At 38.6% G+C, this 27,285-nt stretch overlaps 1 protein-coding gene and 1 long non-coding RNA gene across 2 annotated transcripts; both read left to right on the top strand.

The window, feature by feature from the left end:
• Positions 1 to 881: 881 nt before the first annotated feature.
• LOC142177629 (uncharacterized) lies at positions 882 to 3,421 on the top strand. The gene is made up of 3 exons (XR_012706189.1): positions 882 to 1,138; positions 2,030 to 2,097; positions 3,226 to 3,421. It is a non-coding gene; the product is annotated as an uncharacterized LOC142177629 (long non-coding RNA).
• A 10,180-nt stretch (positions 3,422 to 13,601) lies between these two features.
• LOC107793287 (delta-aminolevulinic acid dehydratase, chloroplastic) lies at positions 13,602 to 26,997 on the top strand. Its single transcript, XM_016615614.2, has 13 exons — positions 13,602 to 13,742; positions 14,579 to 14,892; positions 15,920 to 16,031; positions 16,112 to 16,185; positions 21,756 to 21,824; positions 21,899 to 21,982; positions 22,099 to 22,168; positions 24,020 to 24,075; positions 25,062 to 25,183; positions 25,611 to 25,682; positions 25,777 to 25,858; positions 25,941 to 26,018; positions 26,574 to 26,997. The coding sequence occupies exons 2-13, from the start codon at positions 14,599 to 14,601 to the stop codon at positions 26,739 to 26,741; spliced, it is 1,281 nt and encodes a 426-aa protein (XP_016471100.1). The 5' UTR covers positions 13,602 to 13,742; positions 14,579 to 14,598; the 3' UTR covers positions 26,742 to 26,997.
• The last annotated feature ends 288 nt before the right edge of the window (positions 26,998 to 27,285 follow it).

Genomic DNA, 27,285 nt, shown 5'->3' with positions numbered 1-27,285 from the left:
TTTCAATTTCTTAATAACTCTAATGGATTAACCTGTAAATTCCTAGGAGAGACCAGTTAAAGCCCAAAATATTACCACAAAAGTGTTAGAATGGGCAAATGTGTTTAACTGTGGCCAGGGTGATGTTAAAGAAAGAGATATTAAAAAAAGATCCAAATCTTTAAAAAAATTGGAGAAAAGATATGAACAGAGTTAAAAAATTTAAAAATTTAAAAAAAAAAGAGTATATTAAGGGGTAATATCAGTTCATATAATTTTGATAAAATATTAACAATACAAGTTTATAAATTAAGAGAGAGAGAGAGAGAGAGAGAGAGAGAGAGAGAGAGAGAGAAACTGAGAGTACCGAGTAGGATTTTGCATATATATAAGAGGGCCTAGAGAGGAGTGATGTGGCACTTCCCATCAACCAGAAAATGCATTTATCTATTATCTCAATTTTTTGGTTTCTATCCTCTCATTTTAACACAAAAATAAATTATTGCATTCAAAAAATAAGGGGTCGTTTGGTTTGAATATAGATTATGCTGGGATTAGTTATATTGAAATTAGTTATGCTGGAATTATTTTTTATCCATTGTTTGGTATGTTGTATTAAAAATGACATTTGCATAATTTCTAATAAGAAGGTATAAGTTATCCCGGCACTAATTACCCTATCCCCTACAAGGTATAATTTATTCTGGTATTAATTTTAATTCTGGGATAACTTATTCCAGATTTGCTAACCAAATAAAGTATTAAGGTGATATTAAATTTTTATCTCAATATTATTTGTACTTATACCTCATACCAAACGATCCCTAAGGATATTAGTTGTACCCTAATAAATAAGAAAAGTTGCTGCTTCAAACTTTAACCAAACGTTCCTTTCAAAATGTAATCAGACGTACCGTTTCAAAATTTTATCAAACGCCAATTTAAGAGGTTTGCCTTTTCAATTTCTCAATTTAAGAGGTGCAGGGTATAAATAAAAATAAAGAGAATTCCAGAATGTCCGCAAGCCAATCATCAAATAGTCCCCCCCACACAAAAAGAACACAAGAACGTTTTCATTCTCAAGGAACTCTCAAAAGATTTGTGATGAATTCTACACCAGCTTTAAATTGTGATTGGGGAACAAGTCAAGAAGATATCAGTAATAACTCACTTTTGTTATCTGCTTACTTTGCATATATTTATGATTATTCTCAATATGATCTTCATTCACATGTGTTTGAGTCGAATATGACTGTAACTCAGAAACTGAGTTGTGCGAGTTCTGAGGCTTTCTACTTGGAGAAGTATTTTTGTAAGTTCTGACGTGTAACGACCCAGATGGTTCTGGAAATTGGAATAGGTCAGTTATTTCATTTATAATTTGTGTGTAAAATTTGAGGTCAATCGGACTTGATTTGATAGGTTTCGGCATCGAATATAGAAGTTAGAATTTTTTAGTTACATTAAGCTTTAATTGGGGTATGATTCATATTTTTAGCGTTGGTTGATGTGATTTAGAGGTTCGACTAAGTTCGTATGATGTTTTAGGACTTGTTGGTGCATTTAGTTGACGTCCCGGGGGCCTCGGGTGAGTTTCGGATGGTTAACGGATTGAATTTTGGACTTTGAACTTTGCTGGAATTTTTCTGATGCACTGTCTGATTTTCTTCTTCGCGTTCGCGATGGGGTTCCCGCGTTCGCGAAGGAAAACTGGAGGCAAATTGTTCTTAACTCAATTTTGGTCAAATTACCCGAATCTATTGCTATTTTTAGCATTTAATTGGTGTTTTAAGTTGGGAAAATTTTGAAAACCCTTAAGTTTAAATTGACGATTTGAGGGTCGAGTTGATATCAGAATTTGGTAAAATTGGTATGGTTGGACTCGTGGTCAAATGAGCGTTCATATTTTGTAACTTTTGTCGAGTTACGAGATGTGGGCCCCACTATCAATGTTTGAGTGGAATTTCGGATTTTATTGGAAAATTAGTATTTTCATATGGAATTAAATTTCTATAATTTATATTGACTGAATCTAATTAATTGTGACTAGATTCAAGGCGTTCGAAAGCCGATTCGCGAGGCAAGGGCATAATGGAATAAAGAATTACACGGTTTGAGGTAAGTAACATTTCTAAACTTGGTCCTGAGGGTATGAATCCCTGAATTTTGTGTTATATCAATTATTTGGAGGTGACGCACACGCTAGGTAACGGGCGTGTGGGCGTGCATCGTAGAAATTATTATTTAATTGATTCCGTGGAGTTGTATAATTAAATAAATGTCATTATCCACATATCCTCCACGTGTTAGAGAAATTGAGCTGAGACTCATATTGAAGATCATGTTCAGGCTACGTGCCGATATTTTTGGGACCCACATGGGTCGTGTTGTTGTGAAATTATTTGTTTAAATTGTAATTGTGTACTCAGTCACATCCATCATTTGCATATCATATCTTAGTCTCTTTGTCATTCATTGATACATCAAATCATCATGTCGGGTTGATTTTCATGTCATTGAGAGCCCGAGAGACTGGAGATTTTGAGTGATATTTATGGGATCGGGCTGCACGCCGCAACATATTTTATTTATTTATGCCTGAATCTGGCTTATTATAGCGTTTGGGCTGAAGGAGCTCCTCCAGAGTCTGCACCCCCACAGTGAGCGCAGTTTATTTATTTTTGGGATTGAGTTCCTAGGCATGGAGTTGCCTTATTTATTTATATTAGGGATGGAGTTCTCTAGCATAGAGTTACCTTATTTATTTACATTTGGGATGGAGTTCCCTAGGCATGGAGTTGCCTTAATTTACTTATACTTGGGGTAGAGTTCCCTAGGCTAGATTGGCCTTGTATAATACTGAGTGACTGATTGACAGTTGATATATATATATATATATATATATATATATATCTGTGATGGAGTTCCCTGGGCTAGATTGGACATATACAGTACTAAGTGATTGAGTATTCGGAGAGTGTGAATACACGAAGTTTCCATTGTGGTACATCACATACATCATATATTTTGGCATGTAGATATAGAAATGTCATATTACTCATATCATGCAGAATTTATCTATTTTACCTGTACTGAGTTTAACTGGAAAACATGCCTACATTTCTGTACTATTATTTCTATATTAAATTGTACCTGTTGAGCTCGTCACTACTTTCAGCCCAAAGGTTAGTCTTGTTACTTATTGAGTTGGTTGTACTCATATTACACTCTGCACCTCGTGTGCAGATCTAGGTACTTCCGGATACGGCGGTTGCCAGATTTGAGGATTTATCTATTGGAGACTATCAAAGTAGTTATTTGGCGTCCGCAGACCTTGACTCTCTTTCCTTTCAGTTATTGTATTGTTCTATATTTTCACATAGTGTTCTTATCAGTCAGACTTTGTTACTATTTAGATGCTCATGTACTTAGTGACACCGGGTTTTGGGAGTATTTTATATAAGTATTTGTAAGATTTTCTTATATTGAATGTTAATATTATGTTTTCAAACTTATATTGAGATTGTCGGCTTGCCTAGTATTGAGATAGGCGCCATCACGATATGCGAATTTTGGGTCATGAAAAGTTGGTATCACAGCCTAGGTTACATAGGTCTCCCGAGTCATGAGCAGGTTTAGTAGAGTCTTGCAGATCGGTACAGAGACATTTGTACTTATTTTCGAGAGGCTACCGAACCCTTAGGAAAACTTTCACTTTCTTGCATTCTGTCGTGAGAATTTGTTTATTTTGAAAACTAAACTTTTGTTATTCTATTCCCTCTCAAATGGTGAGGACACGTACTACCGGATCGAATGGTTAGCCACCAGTGCCACCAGTTAGGGCCATGAGAGGTCGGGATCATGGTAGAGGCCGGGGCTGTGGTAGAGGTCGAGGTGTAGCTCGTACAACAGTAAGAGCAGCACCTGTAGAACCACCAGTTGCTCCAGCTCAAGAGCAGGTTCCAGATATAGTAGAGCCGGCGGGGCCAACTTAGGTACCAGCTATGCCTATTGTGATCCCAGGCCTTCAGGAGGCTTTAACACAGATATTGACTGTTTGCACTAGCCTTGCTCGGGTGGTTTCGGGTCAGGCCGCACCAGCCACTTCTCAGGACGGGGGAGGTACTCATACCCCTGTCGCCCGTACTCCAGAGTAGGTAGTGCTGGGACTTCAGATATCGGGGGAATTACCAGTCCAGCCTGTTGTAGTTGCTCAGGCCCAGGTGGGTCCTATTCTGAATGACGAGGAGTAAAAGAGATTAGAGAGATTTGGTAGACTTCATCCTCTAACTTTCAGTGGAACTGAGTGAGAGGATGTTCAGGATTTCTTGGACAGATGCCAATGGATGCTTCATAAAGCGGGTATTCTGAAGACCAGTGGGGTCTCATCTACTACTTTTCAGCTGACCGGGGCAGCCTTCAGATTGTGGGAGACTTATGAGAGGAGCAGACCAGTTGGTGCAGCACCACTATCATGGCATGAGTTCTCCGTATTATGTTTGGAGAAGTTTATGCCACAGACCCGCAGAGAGGAACTGCATAGGCAATTCGAGTATTTACATCAGGAGGGCCTGTCCGTGACTCAGTATGAGATGCAATTTTCAGAATTGGCTCGTCATGCAGTTTGGTTGGTTCCCACTGAGAGGGAAAATATCAGGAGGTTCATTAATGGCCTCAACCATTAGTTCCGTTTTGTTATGACTCTGGGAAATGTAGTGGGTGCTAAATTCGAGGAGGTGGTTGATAGTGCTCGACGGCTAGAAATGGTCCGTACTTCGGAGCGTGAGGAGAGAGAGGCCAAGAGGTCTCATGGTCTGGGTAATTTCAGCGGTGTTTCTTTTGGGGGACAGACCTATCACAGTAGGGGTCGACCTTAAAGGCCCACTCAGATGGCTCGTCCAGCTCATCGTGGCGCATCAGCTAGCCATGGTTCATATAGTGCTCGATCGAGTCAGTCTTCTCTTAGTGCACTTCCAGCTCAGAATTCATCTCGTGCACCATCAGTTCAGGGTTCATCTATACCAGGTTCTTCTGGTAACTATTCTTAGCAGAGGAGTCAGGTTGCGGCTCCCGCACCAGTTAATTCACTACTCGCCCAGCCAGCATGGGGTGGGGCACATGCAGCTAGAGGTCGCCCTAGAGGGGGAGGTCGATCCGGTGGCGGTCAGTCCCGATTTTATGTTATTCCTCTCAGGCCAGATGCTATTGCTTTAGATGTAGTGATCACATGTATTGTCTCAGTGTGCCACATGGAAGCTTCTATATTATTTGACCCTGGTTTCACATATTCGTATGCTTTCTCATATTTTTTTCGTTATCTGGATATGACCCGTGAGTCCTTAGTTTTACCTGTTCGTGTATCTTTGCCTGTGGGCGATACTATTATTGTGGACCGTGTGTATTGGTCATGTGTGGTAAGTATTAGGGAATTAGAGACTAGAGTGGATCTCTTATTGCTTAGTATGGTTGATTTCGATGTAATCTTGGGTATGGATTAGTTGTCTCCATGTCATTCTATTCTGGACTGTCACGTAAAAATCGTGACGTCGGCGATACCAGGATTGCCGAAGGTTGAGTGGAGAGGTTCTCTAGATTATGTTCCCAGTAGGATAATTTCTTATTTGAAGGCCCAACAGATGGTTGGGAAGGGGTGTTTGTCATATTTGGCCTTTGTGAGAGATGTTGATGCAGACACTCCTACTATTGATTCTGTACCGGTAGTGCGAAGATTTTTCGGATCTATTTCCTGCAGACCTGCCGGGTATGCCACCTGACAGGGATATTGACTTTGGTATTGACTTGGTGTCGGGCACTCAGCCCATTTCTATTCCTCTGTATCGTATGGCACCTACCGAATTGAAAGAGCAACTTCAGGAACTTCTTGATAAGGGGTTTATTATGCCTAGTGTGTCGCCTTGGGATGCACCGATTCTATTTGTAAAAAAAGATGGTACTATGTGGATGTGCATCGACTACAAGTAGTTGAACAACGTTACAATCAAGAACAAGTATCCTTTGCCCCGTATTGATGATTTATTTGATCAGCTCCAGGGAGCGAGGTTGTTCTCTAAGATTGATTTGAGATTTGGGTACCACTAGTTGAAAATTCAGGACTCGGATATTATAAAGATGGCATTCAGGACCCGTTGTGGTCACTATGAATTTCTCGTGATATCTTTTGGGCTAACCAACGCCCCAACAATATTTATGCACTTGATGAATAGTGTGTTCCAGTCGTATCTTGATTTGTTTGTCGTAGTATTTATTGATGATATCCTGGTGTACTCACGTAGCCAGGAGGAATATGCACAGCACTTGAGTATTGTACTACAAAGGCTGAGGGAGGAGAAACTTTATGCCAAATTCTCCAAGTGTGAGTTTTGGCTTAGTTCGGTAGCATTGTTGGGACACATAGTGTCCAGTGGAGGAATTAAGATGGATCCGAAGAAGATAGAGGCAGTTCAGAGTTGGCCCAGGCCATCTTCAGCTACTGAGATTCGGAGTTTTCTCGGCTTGGCTGGTTATTATTATCACTTTATGAAGGGCTTCTTGTCTATTGCAGCACCTATGACTAAATTGACCAAGAAAGGTGCTCCATTCAGGTGGTCGGATGAGTGTGAAGAGAGCTTTTAGAAGCTCAAGACTGCCTTAACCACAGCTCCAGTTCTAGTTTTGCCTTCAGCTTCAGGCTCTTATACAATGTATTATGATGCTTCTCGGATTGGTATTGGGTATGTCTTAATGCAGGAAGGTAGAGTGATTGCTTATGCTTCGCGCCAGTTGAAGCCACATGAAAAGAACTACCCTGTTCATGATTTAGAATTGGCAGCCATTGTTCATACATTGAAGATTTGGAGGCACTATCTCTATGGTGTGTCTTGTGAGGTATGTACAGATCATCGGAGCCTTCAGCACTTATTCAAACAGAAGGATCTAAATTTTAGGCAGCGGAGATGGTTGGAGCTGCTAAAGGATTATGATATTACTATTCTGTATCATCCCAGAAAGGCAGTGTGGTGGCCGATGCCTTGAGTAGAAAGGCGGTGAGTATGGGTAGCCTCGCATTCATTCCTATTGGTGAGAGGCCTCTTGCAGTTGATGTTCAAGCCTTGGCCAACCAGTTCGTGAGATTAGATGTTTCGAAGCCCAGTCGGGTTCTAGCTTGTGTGGTTTCTCGGTCTTCTTTATATGATCGCATCAGAAAGCGCCAGTATGATGATTCTCATTTGCTTGTCCTTAAGGACACCGTTCAGCATGGTGATGCCATAGATGTTACTATTGGGGATGATGGGGTTTTGAGGATGCAAGGTTAGATTTGTGTGCCAAATGTAGATGGGCAGCGTGAATTGATTCTTGAAGAAGCCCACAGTTCGCGGTATTCCATTCATCCGGGTGCCGCTAAGATGTACCAGGATTTGAGGCAGCACTATTGGTGGAGAAAAATGAAGAAAGATATAGTTGGGTATGTAGCTCGGTGTTTAAATTTCAACAGGTGCAGTACAAACATCAGAGACCGGGCGGATTACTTCAGAGACTTGAAATTCTTGAATGGAAATGGGAGCGTTTACCATGGACTTCGTAGTTGAACTCCCACGGACTTTGAGGAAGTTTGATGTTATTTGGGTGATTGTGGATCGGTTGACCAAGTTCACGCATTTTATTCCGGTCGGCACTACTTATTCTTCAGAGCGGTTGGCCAAGATTTATATCCGCGAGATTGTTCGCCTACACGGTGTGCCAGTGTCATTCATTTCAGATCGGGGCACGCAGTTTACATCACAGGTTTGGAGAGCAGTGCAACAAGAATTAGGCATACAGGTTCAGTTGAGTACATTATTTCACCATCAGACGGATGGACAGTCCGAGCACACTATTCAGATATTAAGATATGCTACGTTCTTGTGTTATAGATTTTGGGGGTTCTTGGGATCAGTTTCTTCCACATGCAGAGTTTACCTATAACAACAGCTACCAATCGAGCATTCAGATGGCTCTGTATGAGGCTTTATATGGGAGACGGTGTCAGTTTTCGGTGGGTTGGTTTGAGCCGAGTGAGGCTAGGCTATTGGGTACTGATTTAGTTTAGGATGCTTTGGAAAAGGTTAAATTAATTCAGGATAGACTTCGCACGGTACAGTATAGACAAAAGAGTTATGCCGACCGGAAGGTTCGCGATGTTACTTCAATGGTAGGAGAGAGGGTACTACTTTGAGTTTCACCTATGAAAGGTGTTATGAGATTTGGGAAGAAGGGCAAGTTGAGTCCTAGGTATATTGGGCCTTTTGAAATACATAAGAAGATTGGAGAGGTGGCTTATAAACTTGCATTGCCACCTAGTCTATCGGGTGTTCATCTAGTGTTTCATGTATCTATGTTCCGGAAGTATGTCAGAGATCCGTCTCATGTTTTGGATTTCAGTACAGTGCAGTTGGATGATAATTTGACTTATGATGTGGAGCTAGTGGCCATTTTGGATCGACAGGTTTGAATGTTGAGGTCAACTAACATAGCTTTAGTGAAAGTACAGTGGAGAGGTCAGCCAGTCGGAGAAGCTACTTGGGAGACTGAACGGGAGATGCGGAGCAAATATCCACACCCATTTGAGACTCTAGGTATAATTCTAAACCTGTTCGAGGATGAACGTTTGTTTAAGAAGGGGAGAATGTAATGACCCGGCCGGTCGTTTTGAGTATTACAGCACCGTTCCCTCATTTATTGCTTATCCTGTGTCAAATTATAATTATGTGACTTGTCGGGGAGGTTTCAGAATGAATTTGGAACACTTAGTTCCAAGATTTAAAGCTTAAGTAAAAAAAAAATAGGCTGGATGTCGACTTATGTGTAAACGACTCCGGAATAGAGTTTTGATGATTCCAATAGCTCTGTATGGTGATTTTGGACTTAGGAGTATGTCTGCAAAATTATTTGGAAGTTTGTTGTTAAATTAGGCTTGAAATGGCTAAAATAGAAATTTAAGTTTGGAAGTTTGACCGAGGAGTTGACTTTTTGATATCGGGGTCGAAATCCGATTCTAGAAATTAGAATAGATCCGTTATTTCATTTATGACTTGTGTGCAAAATTTGAGGTCAATCGGACTTGATTTGATAGGTTTCGGCATCGAATGTAGAAGTTAGAATTTCTTAGTTTCATTAAGCTTGAATTGGGGTATGATTCGTGTTTTTAGCGTTGTTTGATGTGATTTAGAGGTTCGACTAAGTTCGTATGATATTTTAGGATTTGTTGTTGTATTTGGTTGAGGTCCCGAGAGCTTCGGGTGAGTTTCGGATAATTAACGGATTGAATTTTGGACTTTGAACTTTGCTGAAATTTTTCTGATGCACTGTCTGGTTTCTTTCTTCGCGTTCGCGATGGGGTTCCCGCGTTCGCGAAGGTTGAGGGTCAGTGTGCATCGCGAACGATAGAAGGCGGTCGTGTTCATGAAGAAGAAGAGAGAGGGCTGGAGTGTTGGCCTACGCATTCGCGAGTGAGGCTCCGCGTTCGCGGAGACCTGGGATCTCTGGTCATCGCGTTCGTGTAAGAGAAATTTTTGGGCAGTGAAGTTTTGTGCTTCGCGAACGTGAGGGAGCTTCCGCGTTCGCGAAGAAGGAATGCCTGGGCAGAGAGTTTAAGTTCTGAAAATGGGACTTCTATTTTTAATGATTTGGAGCTCGGGGAGAGGCAATTTTCGGGAGATTTTCAAGAAAAACAACGGGGTAAGTGTTCTTAACTCAATTTTGGTCAAATTACCCGAATCTATTGCTATTTTGAACATTTAATTGGTACTTTAAGTTGGGAAAATTTTGAAAACCCTTAAGTTTAAATTGACGATTTGAGGGTCGAGTTGATATCAGAATTTGATAAAATAAGTATGGTTGGACTCGTGGTCGAATGTGCATTCATATTTTATATCTTTTGGTGGGTTCCGAGACGTGCCCCCGCCCCGGCAATTTTTGAGTAAAATTTCGGATTTTATTAAAAAATTATTATTTTCATATGGAATTAAATTCCTATAATTTATATTGACTGAATCGAATTAATTTTGACTAGATTCAAGGCGTTCGGAGGCAGATTCGAGAGGTAAGGGCATATTAGAATAAAGAATTACACGGTTTGAGGTAAGTAACATTTCTAAACTTGGTCTTGAGGGTATGAATCCCTGAATTTTATGTTATATCAATTATTTGGAGGTGATGCACACGCTAGGTGACGGGCGTGTGGGCGTACACCGTAGAAATTGTGATTTAATTGATTCCGTGGAGTTGAATAATTAAATAAATGTCATTATCCACATATCCTCCACGTGTTAGAGAAATTGAGCTGAGACTCATATTGAAGTACATGTTCAGGCTACGTGTCGATATTTTTGGGACCCACATGGGTCGTTTTGCTGTGGAATTATTTGTTTAAATTGTAATTGTGTACTCAGTCACATCCATCATTTGCATATCATATCTCAGTCTCTGTTGTCATTCATTGATACATCATATCATCATGTCAAGTTGATTTTCATGTGTTTGAGAGCCTGAGAGACTAGAGATTTTGAGTGATATTTATGGGATCGGGTTGCATGCCGCATCATATTTTATTTATTTATGCCTGGATCTAACTTATTATAGCGCTTGGGCTGAAGGAGCCCCTCCGAAGTCTGCACCCCCCACAGTGAGCGTAATTTATTTATATTAGGGATGGAGTTCCCTAGGCATGGAGTTGCCTTATTTATTTATATTAGGGATAGAGTTCCCTAGGCATGGAGTTATCTTATTTATTTACATTTGGGATGGAGTTGCCTTAATTTACTTATACTTGGGATGAAGTTCCCTGGGCTAGATTGGCCTTGTACAGTACTGAGTGACTGATTGTCAGATAATATATATATATATATATATATATATATATATATATATATATATATATATATATATATATATATATATATATATATATCTGGGATGGATTTCCCTGGGCTGGATTGGCCATATACAGTACTGAGTGATTGAGTAATCTGAGAGTGTGAGTACACGAAGGTTTCCATTGTGGTACATCACATACAGCATATATTTTGGCATGTAGATATAAAGATGTCACATTCCTCATATCATGCAGAATTTGTCTATTTTACCTGTACTGAGTATAACTGTTGAATTGGAAAACATGCCTACATTTTTGTACTATTATTTCTATACTAGACTATACTTGTTGAGCTCGTCACTACTTCCAGCCCAAAGGTTAGTCTTGTTACTTATTGAGTTGGTTGCACTCATACTACACTCTGCACCTCGTGTGCAGATTCAGGTACTTCCGGATACAGCGGTTGCCAGATTTGAGGATTTATCTGTTGGAGACTATCAAGGTAGCTGCTTGGAGTCCGCAAACCTTGACTCTCTTTCCTTTCAGTTATTATACTGTTTTATATTTTCAGATAGTATTCTTATCAGTCAGACGTTGTTATTATTTAGATGCTCATGTACTTAGTGACACTGGGTTTTGGGAGCGTTTTATATCAGTATTTGTGAGATTATTTTTATATTGAATGTAAATATTATATTTTCAAGCTTATATTGAGATTGTCGGCTTGTCTAGTATTGAGATAAACGTCATCACGACATGCGAATTTTGGGCTGTGACTTGAGGCTTTCTAAAGGGAGCAAGCCTTAGGTGATCAGGGTCCAATGGCTTGACATAAAGAGTGAGTCATAGACTTGTAGCTAATTAGTTGTTTACAGAACTTAAAATTGCAGTATCCTCCGAAGTGGACATATAGGATGCTAGCCCTTTTCTTTTGCTTGTAATAATCACATGCTGACTGAAACTTAATAATTGGTAAGCCATCAAGAAGTGTAAATTGAGACTTAGATCAAATTATCAAGTTTGCTTTAGGTGGGAATTAGATCATGTTTGTCCTCTATCCTTAGGTATTTCTCTTTGTTGCTCAAGTTTTTTTGGCCAAAATGGAATATGGGCATGTTTCGGATGCCAAAGTACGACTGTCTTCTTTTTGGTATGTTATTTTTTCTGAAAGAATTATTGGTGGTCAAAGTCTCATTTCTTCAATTCATTCGTTTGATCTCTTATTTTTTTTGCAAGTTTGATATAGCATTTAGAATTTACAGATCTGTTCTTCAAAGTTCTAAGAATAAATACCTTTTAAAATAGTTATTTGGTGCCTAATTGAGGAATTAATGTGCCGCTGCAGATTATATTATCGAAAAGCTTGGTTATCATTCTTGTGAAAGTTGTTAGTACGTTTCTTTCTCTCTTTTTCTATAAAGGCGGGCTAAGATTAAGTTCTTATTTAGATGCTGCAATATAATGCAAAGTCCAAACTTTTGCTGATAAAGCTATGGATATTTGGTGGCACATAACGAAAATGTATCCTTTTGCAAGTGTTTTAAACGCGAAAAATAGATTTTGATACCTCATTATCACTATACCACTGTGGACAAATATCACACACTTCACCAACCAAAAAAAAAAATCACATGCATATGCTTCACAAACTTAGAGTATATATAGATCTCCATATAAACCATGTTTCACCCTAATGCAAAATCTATTATCTGTAAGAACCCATAGTAATCAACATTCAGTCTAGAGAAAGAAGCCTCTGAACAAATCAACTGTTTAATTTCGACAAACTGAAAAGACTCAAATTCAAAGAATACACTAACATACATTTTCACTCTTAATTCTGATGCACGACTATACTTGCTTTGCATAGAGTTGGTGGTCGCGAGTACTTTTGGAGTTGATTCTAATATAAACCGTTTATCATATATTGGAGACATTTGAAGGATTTAATTTCTTTTATTCTAACCTTATTGTCGAATAACTTGTCTTTCCTTTTTATTTTTCATCATAACTTTATGGTCAAAGAGTAATTTATTTTGTTTGAAATACTAAAACAAATTTAGTAGAAAAAATGTAGTCGACCTTTAAAATAAGTAAAAAGCATATGAAAGAATTTATGATTTTGAAAGTTTGTAACCATAATAGAAACATTAAGTGTTTTTAAGAAATCAACGTAGGACGCTTAACTTGAAACTAAATCTTGATGAGAACTATTTCTAGAATAAATTACAAATACGAAATTGGTTTTGAGAAATTTAATTTAGGATAAGCTAATGTGAAAGTTAAAATCTGATGTTGTTTTTAGTCAAATATCTTAACATAATTGATTTATTCACGTTGTGCACTGGTATGTCAAATTGATGATATGAAGAGGGTTCGAGCTAATTGTAAAAAGAGTATTTGCTGTTATCAATATATAAAACTAATTTTTTGGCATACATATACGTGAAAACTTTATATTTATATTGACTACATTTAAAGAGAAAACTTATGTAATAATTTTACTGATTTCTTCATCATTGCGCGAAGCGCAGACAATATTCTAGTTTTGTTAATTAATTTCGAAACAGTAATAATAAAAGAAACTTACACCAAATCAACATTGACAAACAAATAATAATTCAAAGTTATATCCCTAAATCCAAAATTCAAGATTTCTTTTGTTACCGTCGAAAATTCAAGATTATGAGTGATAAAGTACTCAAACGGACGGTAAGAAACTAACAAAACAGGGCCCCAACAAGAAGCATACGATATTTGACTGGACGAATAGAATGGAATAGATTTTATATGTACTTAGAAAATGCCAACCGAAATCTATCTTCTTGTCAGAAGTTCACGTCAATTGGCCTTCTTTATTGATAAGATTCTTCAATTCTCCTTCTCCCTCTCCCTCTCTTCCTCTATTCTGAAGGTAAAATTTTCCTTCTCTTTTTCTAGATTTTTTCTGCAAAATTACTTGCGAAAAATCACATCCTTAGCTCAATTTTGCTCTTCAATGCCTCAAATTTTAATTCTTATAATATAAGCTAGTTGGGTTTTACTGCAGTTCATTGATGCATATTAGAATTTATTGTGTTCTGCAAAAATTACTTGAGAAAAATCACATCTTTAGCTCAATTTTGCTTTTCGATGCCTTAAAGATGAATTCTTCTAATATAATCTCTGTTGGGTTTTACTACAATTCATTGATGCATATTGGAATTTTAACCAAATTTTCAACAAAAAAAAAATCATATCTTTAGCTCAATTGTGGTTTGGAAAGCTCAAATTCAATTCTTGTAATTCAATCCTTTTTTTGGGTTTTTTGTTATTGGATTTGCTTAAGTGGATAGATGAATTTGAAAGTTTCCATCTTTTTTGGGTTTTCTCCAAATAACTTAAGAAATCATATGTTCATCTCCATTGTGCTTACTAATGCTAAAATTTCTAGCCTTGTAGTGATACTTTTTCTTGGTTCTTTTTGTTATTGGTTTTACTAATAGAATCATTAGACACTTTCTGGGTTTTGGTCAAATTTTGGAGATAATCACAACTTAATCTGAATTATGTTTTGGAATGCTCAAATTTCAATCTTAGTGATATATTTTTTTTCTTGGGCTTTTGCCAAGTTAATTAAGAAATCACTTCTGTTGCTAAATTATGCTTTGTAAAGCTCAAATTCCAATTTGTTTTATAATGTAATCTTTTTTGGTTCTTCATGTTATGGATTTGGGACCCTAATTTGTGCATTTTTCGTCATACTTGTAGAGCTGCTTATCTGAGCAATAATGGCTTCCGCAGCAATGTTGAACTCACCTTGTAATATTAGAGCTGTGAAGTTTGAGGTGACAGTGAAGCCATCGCCAAATTTGTTTTGTGCACGGCCTTCTATTAGGTTGAACCGTAGGAGGGTGTTGACCATAAGGGCTAGCAGTGAAGGGTCTGGTTCAGGGCCCTTGAGAAAGATGGGCTTGACTGATGAGGAGTGTGAGGCTGCTGTGGTTGCTGGAAATGCGCCTGAAGCTCCTCCAGTTCCACCAAGGCCGGCTGCACCTGCCGGTACTCCTGCCGTGTCTTCACTGGTTAGTTTGAGGCTTATCATTACTTGTAAATTTGTTGAATGTCCATTTTGGAAATGGTGAGGAAGTGTTCAAAATATCCATCTTTTTCATTCTATGCTGCTGAAAGTCAGTTTCTAATTTCTTATCAAATTGTTATCAGAATTAGATATTAAAGAGTTCAGAATGTTCTATTTGTTTTTAATTGAACTTGCCAGATGTATTTGACTGTGGTGTAATTACATTTCTTTTACATTGTTTCTGAATGAAATCTAACTTACCAACTGTACATGGGAATAGCAAAAGATGTGGAGAACAAATATGATGTGATAACTTAGTCACAATTGAGTACAGGCATCTCAATAAATGATAACTAGCTTAGGATATAAAAAATTTGTTCACCTACTCAATTGAAATGATATAATGGGAGTTTCATAAATAATACTTAGTATGGTATTGGAAGACTGCGAAACTGATGCTGAAGGGTGTTATTACATTTTGAGGCATTATCTAACCTTTCCAAGATTTTGTGTAACATTTTCAAGAGTTCCTGCTACAGAAAGCCTTATAGCGGAAAGCAACCACACTTTAAAAATTATATCGAACTATAAAATCTTGAAGTGTACGTATAAGGTCTAACAACTTCTTTGAACATCTTTGGCTATTCTTATCTGGACGCAGGGTGCGGAATGTTCAAATTGATACTTGCAAATTAAATGACATTTATGTATAGGGTGTTTCTGGTAATTTTAGAAACGTCAAAGTGTCTTAATTCCATTTACACAATCAAAACTTGACTTTGAAGATGGTGTAACTAAAGCTTAATCCTTCAAGTTCTAGTATGTTTTCAGTGCGTACCACGTTTATTATTTAGTAAGTAGTATAGTTTTTACTTGTTTTTTGTATAAATGATATCATCTTGGTTGAATTGGCAGACTGTATTGTGAATTTTTGGTGGTAATGTTTTTATATTGACGCAATACTGCATTGGAAGTTGATGTGATTGATTTTCTATGTGCCTGTAGCTAATGATCAGATTTCTCTTGTATAGCCAATTAATAGGCGACCACGCCGTAATCGTAAGTCTCCAGCAGTTAGGGCTGCATTCCAGGAAACAAATATAAGCCCTGCGAATCTTGTATATCCACTATTTATTCATGAGGGTGAGTATCTGACTGAACTATGTTCTTCTCTACTAAAACACCTCTCTCAATCTGTTTTTACAAATTGCACGCACTTGCAGGTGAAGAGGACACACCTATTGGAGCAATGCCTGGATGTTATAGGCTTGGATGGAGGCATGGTCTTGTTGAAGAGGTCGGTGACTCAGCTATTCCTAGGATTCTTCATCCTCCATTTTGGCTTTGCCTTCTTTGACCAGAGTTTCAGCATTTTGATTCCTTAATTCGATTCTTCTCTCCCTAATTGATCTGGTAGTATAATAAATCCACTTCCCCCTCCTCTTCAAAGTTTTAGCTGGTGAAAAATGAAGTACCTGATGCATTAGATCACATAAATAGCAAGCAAACATACTCTATCAAGTATCTAATGTGTAGCATAGGTGGGAGGTGGTGACAAACAATGACCACTCCTGAAAGACCACCTTTTGTCTAAGGATGACAAACCGCCGCACCTCCACTTTGGGCCATAAGTAGCTCTCTCCTTAATTTTGATATGATCGACTTTGTAGGCATGCTTTGTATTGGTTTCATAGTGTTCCTAATTTGATGATGATGTGCTGCAATAATTGTCATGTTGCTATGATTATGCTAAATCTCGATGGTGATGTATTTTCCGTTGTCTATGTTATTATGACTAAGACCACTATCATAACAATATTGCTACTATTAATGATAAAACTTTTGCGATAGCATTAGATTTACAAAACGCTATCCTTGTTGTAGGTTTTATTGTTTCTGGGCTGGGCAGATAAACTACTTGATCTGTTAGGAACTGAGGGTGTTGCACATAGACTTGGAGCGTAGGTTATATAACGACTATGATCCTTTTTGGGTATCACTCAATCTTGTCAGTAATATCAACAAACATGAATGTCTATGTTCTCTTTTCTATTTATATAGTTCTGAGAATCATACATACTTTGCTCTTCTTTGGCAAAATATCAAAATAACACTGTCAGAATTTCTGCTATTAGATTCTTTACAGTCACTTTACTGTGTGTAATAATGGTCCCTACTTTGATTAGGATAGGCATGCAAGCTGGATATGCGTTTCAGTATTCTAGATATATACAAGACTTCAATTTTAGCTACCGGAACTATGTTTAAACTGGGATTCAGGTCTAGATATTCATTTTCACTTTTAAGGGGTTGAGCAGGGTGAAAGACTGATTTATTCACTGGAAGAGGATTATTAAGTACTGTTTTGGTAGAAATTTCTGTAGGTGCAGGTATGAGCGTGCAGATATCAGGAACAAGGAAAAGAGTATAAACAGAGAAACAAAGAAACTCATGTATGTACTTAAAAGCTGCTAATAGTTTAAGAATGTATAGGACGAGTCTTCTAATGGAGGAATCACCTTGGGACTAAGAACTGCTTTTGGCAATAATTGGTACTAAACAATTCTTATTGTCCTACTTATAAAAAATAAAAAAAAATCTTCCTCACATGCAATACTTGAGGAGACTCACATTTGATAAAGCAGAAATTAAATACATGGAAAATAAAATTAGATACTGTAAATCTGTTGTAACAGAAATGAGGTCTGCTAAATAAGAACAACAACAACGACGAACCCAGTGTAATCCCATAATATGGGGTTTGTGGAGAGTAGTGTGTACGCAGACCTTACCCCTACCTTATAAAGATAGAGAGGCTGTTTCCGATAGACCCTCGGCTCAAGGAACAATGGAGATAAGGCAAAAGTAGCAAACAATAGTAACAACAATATATTAAGGTAACATGCACGAATGACACAACATGTAATAGTAAAGAATCATGAATAAGATAACACAAAAATAGTCCTAGTACTACTGGTAAGCCTAGGAGGAACACACTACTAACTGTCAACCTTTTATCGTAATTCTCGACCTCCACGTCTTTCTATCGTGGGTCATATCCTCGGTAAGGTGGAGTAATGACATGTCCCGCCTAACTACCTGTCCCCAATACTTCTTAGGCCTGCACCTTCCCTTTCTCAGACCCGCAATTGACAACCTCTCACACCTCACACCTCATGACCGAAGCATCTATGTCTCTCCTCTTCACATGCCCGAACCATCTCAGCCTCGACTCCCGCAACTTGTCCTCCGCAGATGCTACTCCTACCTTGTCCCTAATAACTTCATTCCTGAACCCGTCCTTCCTGGTATGACCACACATCCATCTCAACATCTTTATTTCAGCTACTTTTATCTTCTGGACATGGGACTTCTTGACAGGCCAGCACTCAGCCCCATGCAACATAACCGGTCTAACCACCACTCTGTAGAACTTGCCGTTAAGTCCAGGTGGCACTCTTATCACACAAAACCCCCGAGGCGAGCCTCCACCTCATCCACCCCGCTCCAATACGATGGATAACATCTTCGTCAATCTCCCCATTGCCTTGAATAATCGACCCAAAATACTTGAAACTATCTCTTTTGGGGACGACTTGAGTACCAATCTTCACTTCCACTCCTTTTTCATGCATCCCATCACTGAACTTGCACTCCAAGTACTCAGTTTTCGACCTACTCAACTTAAAACCCTTAGACTCCAGCGTCTGTCTCCAAACTTCCAACCTAGCGTTAACTCTGTCACGCATCTCATCAATCAGGACTATGTCATCAGCGAATAGCATACACCATAGCACCTCCCCTTGCATGTGTCGCGTCAGCACCTCTAACGCTAAGGCAAACAAAAACGGGCAAAGAGCCAATCCTTGATGCTACCCATCTCCACTGGAAAATGATCTGAGTCTCCTCCCGCAGTCCTCACCCGAGTCTTCGCTCCCTCGTACATGTCCTTAATCACCCTAATGTATGCCACTGGGACACCGCTAGCCTCTATACATCTCCATAGGACCTCTCTCGGGACTTTATCATAGGCCTTCTCCAAGTCTATGAATACCATGTGCAAGTTCTTCTTCCTTTCCCTATACTGCTCCACCAATCTCCTCACAAGGTGAATGGCTTCTGTAGTAGACCTTCCCGGCATAAATCCGAACTGGTTCTCAGAAATAGTAACACTACGTCGCACCCTCCTCTCCATCGCCCTCTCCTAAATTGTCATAGTATGACTCAGCAGCTTGATACCTCTATAGTTGTTGCAGTCCTGAATATCACCTTCGTTCTTGTACAACGGGATCATCAAACTCCATCGCCACTCCTCGGGTATCTTCTTCCCCTTGAAAATGACATTAACCAACCCAGTAAGTCATTCCAAGCCTGCTCGCCCCACTTCCTTCTTAAATTCTACTGGGATCTCGTCAGGCCTAGTTGCCTTACCCCTGCTCATCTTCCGCATTGCCCTCTCAACCTACTCGCTCCTAATGCGCTTGCAAAACCCAAAATCGCTCTGACTCCCTGAGTTTTCCACTCTCCTAGCATGATGTTCCTGTCCCCTTCCTCGTTCAGGAGTCTATGAAAGTACTCCTACCATCTACGTTTAATACACGCCTCTTCCACCAGAACCCTACCATCTTCGTCTTTGATGCACCGCACTTGATACAGGTCCCGAGCCTTCCTCTTCCTAATCTTGGCTAACCTGTACAGCTTCATGTCGCCTTCTTTGCCCCCATGATCCTCATACAATCGCTCAAAAGCTGCAGTCTTAGCCGCAGTGACTGCTAATTTTACCTCTTTCCTTGCCATCTTATAATGCTCCCTACACGTCCTCTGCTCCTCATCTGTGCTCCCCACTAGCTTCAGATATGCCGCTTTCTTAGCTTCCACTTTTCTTTCGACCTCCTCATTCCACCACCAGTCCCCTTTGTGGCCTCCCGAATAACCCTTCGATACCCCTAACATCTCTCTAGCAGCTTCCCTAATACAGTTCGCTGTCGTGGTCCACATACTACTCGCGTTCCCATTACTCCTCTAGGCCCCCATGGCCAACATCTTTTCCCCCAACTCCTGCGCCTTTGCCTTAGTCAAGGCTCCCTACTTAATCTTCGGCTGGCCGTACACTGCTCTCTTCTTCCTTACTCTCTTGACCTCCAAGTCCATTATCAAGAGTCCTATGCTGCGTCGACAGACACTCACTCGGGATAACCTTGCAATCAGTACAAAGGCCCCTATCACCCCTCTTAAGGAGAAGGTAATCAATCTGAGTCCTGGAAACCTTACTCCGAAAAGTGACCAAGTGTTCCTCCCTCTTCTGGAAACACGAATTAGCTAACACCAGGTCAAACACTTTAGCAAAATACAACAAAGAGGTACCACCCCCATTCCTAACTCTGAAACCGAACCCGTCATGCACCTCGTCATAACCCCTAGCAGTCACCCCTATATGGCCATTAAAATCACCCCAATGACGAGCTTCTCGGAGTGTGGAATACCACGCACAACCTCATCTAAATCCTCCCAGAAGTGCCTTTTGACTTCCTTGCCCAGGCTCACCTGAGACACGTAAGCGCTAATCACATTAAAAGTGACCCCACCAACCACTAGTTTAATACTCCTTCTGTTCCAGTTTATGTGAACTTATTTCCTTTTTGGCCCGTTCCAAAAAAAATGACCTCTTTCTAAATTTGGAAATAATTTAGCTTAAACTTTCAATTCTACACTTAATGAGAAACTTTTATAACCACACAAATACTCTGGGCCCATTTCTAACATGTTTAGGACCACAAATTCCAAAAGTCTTCAATTTTTCTTAAACTTCGTGCCCAGTCAAACAGGTTCACATAAATTGAAACGGAGGGAGTAGTAATTAGTCTATCATTCACCCTCCTAAACATACCGACCCCATTCTTGCCCGTTGCTCCTCCTGAATACCATAGCTTAAACCTGTTAACATCCCGTGCCCTCGTACCTTTCCATCTAGTCTCCTGAACACATGCTATATTAATCTCCCTCTTATGAAGAATCTTCCCTAAAAGGAGATATAAAGGGTAAAGAAATGGACATGCTAAAATCTAGTGGGTGATAAATGGATAGGCTATAGATGGGTTTGTACTTTGTAGGCAACAATTAATTCCTATGCTTGCTGCCTCAGACTGAGAACTAAATACCAAATGGAACTGCAGCATTTCTAGAATTTAACCAGCTTTCAGAATGTCACCATTCTATTTTATGCTTTTAGATGCCCATATAAATTTTCTTAGTGCTTCAATTTCAATCTGGCCATTTGCCAAAGATGGCTTGGTTAAATACTATGTCGCGCGGACTCTTCATTTTAGCCGCCGCACTTATGTCGACATGGCACTAGTACTAGTAAGTGTGTGGGATTCGTACTGGGTGTGGTCAATCAAGATATGGGTACTTTGACCACAATCCATGGACAAATTTGACGAAAAATGGAAGATTGAATTGTAGTTGCTGCCTACTAGTGCCTAGTGCCTACAACTTGAGAAATTCTCAAAATGAAAGATTGAATTATTGGCTGCACTCCATTACCAATAAGTTTCCACATAATATCTCTCATAACTTTAGATATTTTTATAGATCTATTTGTAGAATTTTAAATTATTTTTAGCCGAATTCTCGCACCCATATATGTACTTGGATCTGTATCCCCGAATAAAATTTAGATCACGAAGAATCCGACCTCTAGATCCGCACCCGAATCGGGTACCTGCACCCGAGTCCGATCAACATAGGCTAAATATACAAAGAATATCATATTCACAAATTCATAATTTACTACAATAATAATGGCGCCTTTGCAATACTTTTGTGCATTTTCTTGAAACAGTTAGAGGTACATTTTTTCTTTTGCAGGTCTCAAAGGCGAGGGATGTTGGCGTCAACAGCATTGTGCTCTTCCCAAAAGTGCCAGATGCTTTAAAGGTCTTCTTTTACCAGCATAAATTTCCATGTACCATCTGAATTGCGATTACATAACTTTTTTTTTGTAACTTCAGACCTCTACAGGAGATGAAGCATACAATGAAAATGGATTAGTGCCTCGAGCTATACGCTTGTTGAAAGACAAATACCCCGATCTTGTATGTATATACACATTACCGGGTTTCATTTTATCTGCTTAGACTGCTAATTAAACAGCTAAATTTTTCTGTGGGGATGTCTGGATCTTCCTCTGATGTTTTATGCTCGTCGACAGGTTATCTACACTGATGTTGCTTTGGATCCATATTCATCTGATGGGCATGATGGCATTGTCAGAGAAGATGGTAATACATAATTTTCCATTCATCCCAGCCTAAAAGAAAAACCGTTTATTGCAGAATTACATCGAACCAACTATGTCAGTTTGCTAGATACATACCAAACCAAACCAAATTTAAATATACAATCAAAACCAAACCAAATAGAATCGGTTTCATGATTTCAGTTTTTTATCAAATGAAATACAAATTCAATCCACAGCTAAGGATAAAACTTCTCGTATGCCAATTTATGTTTAGCAAGAATCCAACAGAAAATGGCCCCCAGGGCTTGGTTCAAGTGGCAAAGGTTGAAGGACTTGTGACTAAGAATAAGCATAGTATTTAAGTGGAGAAGGGTGAGGGGCTGGCCCATTATCCCCGTTTTCGAAGGCTGCGGTAGGTCGGCCCCAGACAGATTTCTCTTCATCAAAAACAAAAACAAAAAATCCAACAAATAGATGAACTTATTATCTGTTGAAACTTCCGTAGGTGAGAAGTTCACTGTGAGACATGATAGCTATTCAAATTCATAAATCAAACAACGATCTAACATCCATATATACTTCCAAACTCAACTAACTTTAGTGAATAAAACAATAAACAAATCACTCCTAAATAATTTCAATGTAAAAAAATAAAAGAATCGAGCAAGCATCATGAATATGTTTAGATGACTTTTTTTGTTTGCTAAAAATATATAAAGTTCTCAAAGATCTCAGTAAAATAAGTAGTAAATTGATTATATATATAGTCAGTTCAGTTTTTTTTCCTCCTTTCTAACAGTGAACCAAACCTAACATTATGGGTTTTATTTATTTAATACTCAAACCCAGAGGCGGACCCAGGATAAGAAGATGGGCACTATTACAGTTTACAAAGAGATAAATCTAGAATTTATATTTGACAGGTTCAACCTTTAGATTCTTACCATGAATCCATTATCACTTAGAAATTGCAGGTTAAAATTTAAAAAATTCTTGTAATTTTGGTAATTTTTAACATATATATCTATACTCCATATCAAAAATGCCGGAATCATTGATTCGTGCTACATCATCTACTGCTACTAGTTTTAATTATATAAAATTTTGCAATGACAAAAGGAGATCAATGATTTCAATGTGTTAGATTTGGGGAATTTGAATGAATAACCAAATAAAAAAAGATAGAAACAAAAATAATGTTTAATTAAAACACAAGAGGGACACTAGACATGCCTACAAACTGAGATTTGAACCTCTAACTTCACTTGTAAAGATGCACCGAATAATCATTGCACCATAGGATTCTTTGAGCTTGGGTGCAACAACAACAACATACCCAGTGTAATCCCACAAGTGGGGTCTGGGGAAGGTAGAGTATACGCAGACCTTATCCCTGTCTTTAAGAAGGCAGAGAGGGTGCCCTAAAGGAATTTTCAAGAAATATAACATTATTATACATGGTATCGAGAGAGGAGCATGGTTTCACGTGCCCCATGCTCCAACACATAGATACGCCCCTACCCAAACCAAGTCAAAGGGCATGCCCGTATTTTGGTCTCAACGGTTGATAGCTTTAGCATGGTGTCAGTTGTGAATGATCGTTAAAATTGTGTTGGGAAATTTGTACTTATCCCCCGTTTGATTGTGTATCTCTTTTCTCCATCAATGATATTTCCTTTTCCATAAAAGGAACTTAATTGGACTAATTTTCTTGTTAATGGCAGTCGAGGGAAGACTGAAAGTATAAAGACAAAGAAACATGAAAATTTTTGCCTTTTGTTGTTTCTTATGAATGAATGACCACACATATACAGTGTTAAATTTGACATGCTGAATAAGTTTCATTGAGGCATGGATTATGAACTATTTTGTCAACTGTAATGGCGTCCAGGAGTTATCATGAATGACGAGACTGTGCATCAGTTGTGCAAGCAGGCGGTTGCCCAGGTTATCTTTTATCTCATATGATAGTGTTTCTTCATTCACACAATCTTCTGTCACTCTTTATACACTTAATGTGTACATATTGTTTGCTTTCACCTTAGTTGAGTTGCACCAGTTTTTCGTGGTCCTTGAAAATTATTTCTACGAGTTATCGCCACCATCTCTTTCTTTTGTATTGTTTTAAGACTGAACATGATTTTAGTCATTACAAAGTACAGAATTTGCAACTCAAAAAGGTTAAGTCATCCCAAGTGGGACACAACTACATGGAGGGAGAAAGTAACATAAAGGAACAGCTGGCTAAGTGGGTGTAAGAGGGTGAAGGCAATGGCGCTGCAGCCCTGGCAAGGGGGAGACTGTCAAAGAGAATAATGGAAAAAGAAAAACCATCATTATAAGCGGCAGTACATGTAGTAGTGGATGCTACTCTGGAACTTTTTTGCAAGAGTGTTTGGTTAGGAACTTCTCTGTCATAAAAGACAAGGGACCTCACTGGAGAGTGTTGCTCGAATACTACTTTTAAATCTTCTCTAAGTGAATCATGTAACTTGCAAAACGGCTTTGGTTAGTCAAACCAGCTTGCCATGAATTCTTCTAGTGTTTTCAATTGCTGCTCTAGTGTCTACTTGTTTGCCTTCATATCCACAAGAATCCCAATAGGATCTCAAAACAACAGAGAAGAAGGAACCAGCAGCGCACCAAATATGCCAGAAGTGTACTATAACAGTGAAGCAGTAAAATTCAACATACAACATGGAATAAAATATCCTAAAATATAATTGGGTTGAGTAATCCTTCAAATTGATGATGCTGCTCTTGAACTTGGCTTCTCCTTGAACATGTAATGCTTTTCAAACCTAAAAACATATATGCATCAGGTGTCCGTTTGTCTTTTCCTTTGCAAGTTTTTATGCTTGCATGCAATTCTTTAGAACTTCTAATTAGAAATGCAATTTCCAATCTTGTTACTCTCCTTTTCTTTGCCTTAGGCCAGAGCAGGAGCAGATGTTGTCAGTCCGAGTGACATGATGGACGGTCGCGTGGGAGCAATTCGAGCAGCTCTTGATGCTGAAGGGTTTCAGCATGTCTCTATCATGTCCTATACGGCAAAGTAATTGTCAAAACTCATAAGTTCTGTTATGCAAATGCGTATTATATATTTGTTCTGGAATATTTAGCCGTCTGCACATTGATTCTCTATTCAGTTAAGCAGCTTTCCTATGTTTTGCCTTTTCCTATATTGTACATTGAGCAGCATGGTTTCGGTCGTGCTTAAATGGATAAACAGCATTTTATAGTAATTTTCTCATGTTATTGTTTAATATAAGCACTGACCGGAAGCTTTAAAAAAACTAGTTCCTTTCGCGCAATATAACTTCGATAATCAGTCATTGTGATGGTTTCGGGCACTAGTAGTCTAATAACTTAGAATGCAGACTTTTTTTTTTCAGATTTTCTTCTTTCTTTTTATAGCTTCTTTGTTATTGAAACTCGACTTCCATCTCTTTCTCAACTTGTAAGCTTGAACCATAATGCAGGTATGCAAGCTCGTTTTATGGACCTTTCAGAGAGGCTTTAGATTCAAATCCACGTTTTGGAGACAAGAAAACGTACTGAACAACAAACTAAAACAGATTTTCCTTTTTACAGATATATCATTCATTATATAGCTTACTTTTCCATGAACTTGGTTTTCACATGCAGTTATCAGATGAACCCTGCAAATTACAGAGAAGCACTAGTTGAGCTGCAAGCAGATGAGTCTGAAGGAGCTGATATTCTTCTTGTCAGTATTGCTTTTGTTGTTCTGCATAATAGTGGATGTATACTACTCATTCTGTTCTAAAGTTGCTTTATTTGCATATCAGGTTAAACCAGGTTTGCCTTATTTGGATATTATAAGGCTTCTTCGGGATAAATCTGCCTTGCCCATTGCTGCCTATCAGGTACTCACATGTTCGTTTAGCTTGTTTGTCATCATTCAAAAATTCCATTGAACATTACGTGATGCTCAATCTTAGCGATACTTGTCAAAAGCGATGATCTAATTGTTGCTCCGTCGGATCTGTAACATTATGATGAAGCAGTAGGCTATATTGAAGGCTTTAGAGGGGATAAAATGAAATATCTAAGGTTGCTGTGGAACTTCAGAACATTTGTCTTTGCGTTTGTGCTTAAGATGGTTTACTTCATATTCAGCATTGTCATTTAGATGGATTGCACTAATAAGAAATCCAGCGAGTTCACTCAAGGTTTTCAGTGCTTCTGTGTGACCAATTAGAGATCTCGTCGATTTACTGAACGCTTTGCTAAGTGAATCATTTTGATGAATGATGCTTTGAATCTCGTTTTTTCAAAACCGCCGAATTGTTCAGTTCTGTCCAGTATAAGCGTATAAATAAAGTAGCATCCTGGTGTATTGATGACAACCATTGCTAGTTGAACACTAGTTTTTGCCTTCAATTCTGCACTATCATTTTCTAAAGTTTCTTTCTCTATAGGTTTCAGGTGAATATTCGATGATTAAAGCAGGTGGGGTTCTAAAAATGATCGATGAAGAAAGGGTTATGATGGAATCATTGATGTGCCTTCGACGAGCTGGAGCTGACATCATTTTGACCTATTTCGCTCTGCAAGCTGGTAGATGTTTGTGCGGAGAGAAGAGGTGAAAGCTAGCCGTACCATAAAAGGAACCTGTGTACCAAGAAGAATTTTGAGCCAACTCTTTAGATTAGTTTATGTAGCCTCAATTTCACTATCTTCTTTCTCTATTGTCTAATTTTCTTGCTAACTCAAGTACGAATGAGTTTAGATTATTTGAGTGAGCTTTAGAGGGAGGCTATTGTCTCTTTGTAACCATTTTGTGCATTAGTTATTATATTATTAATAATAATAAAATAATAACAGATCAGTAATTTGTTTAAACTTCCACAATTTGGCAGTACTACTTCTGCATACCTATTTCGTTTCATTTCCCTAAAGTCCATTGCTGTTAAATTCTTTACTCCCTAGGTTATCATGATATTTACATTGATATTATAAGTTGAGTGAATTTGGTCCTTTCACATTAAAAATTGGATATAATTCAACAGAATATAAGTAATGCTGCAGGCATCTGTGTTTCTTAAACATCTGAATGTCATGTCTTACACTCTTACCATTACCCAAAAATCATCATGGAACCCTGCAAAATGACTTAAGCTTGCATTCAAC

This window comes from Nicotiana tabacum, chromosome 23 (genome assembly GCF_000715075.1).
Source record: "Nicotiana tabacum cultivar K326 chromosome 23, ASM71507v2, whole genome shotgun sequence".
NCBI classification, from domain to species: domain Eukaryota; kingdom Viridiplantae; phylum Streptophyta; class Magnoliopsida; order Solanales; family Solanaceae; genus Nicotiana; species Nicotiana tabacum.
The sequence above is the reverse complement of the archived record's forward strand: the minus strand, read 5'-3'. Positions and strand labels throughout refer to the sequence as shown.

What these genes read in the sequence shown, in the direction of transcription:
- LOC107793287 (XM_016615614.2), top strand. Translation starts at nt 14,599, where the DNA reads ATGGCTTCCGCAGCAATGTTGAACTCACCTTGTAATATTAGAGCTGTG. An exon ending in CTCCTGCCGTGTCTTCACTG is followed by an intron (nt 14,893 to 15,919) that starts GTTAGTTTGAGG and finishes TCTCTTGTATAG; the next exon opens with CCAATTAATAGGCGACCACG. An exon ending in AAGGAGCTGATATTCTTCTT is followed by an intron (nt 25,859 to 25,940) that starts GTCAGTATTGCT and finishes TTTGCATATCAG; the next exon opens with GTTAAACCAGGTTTGCCTTA.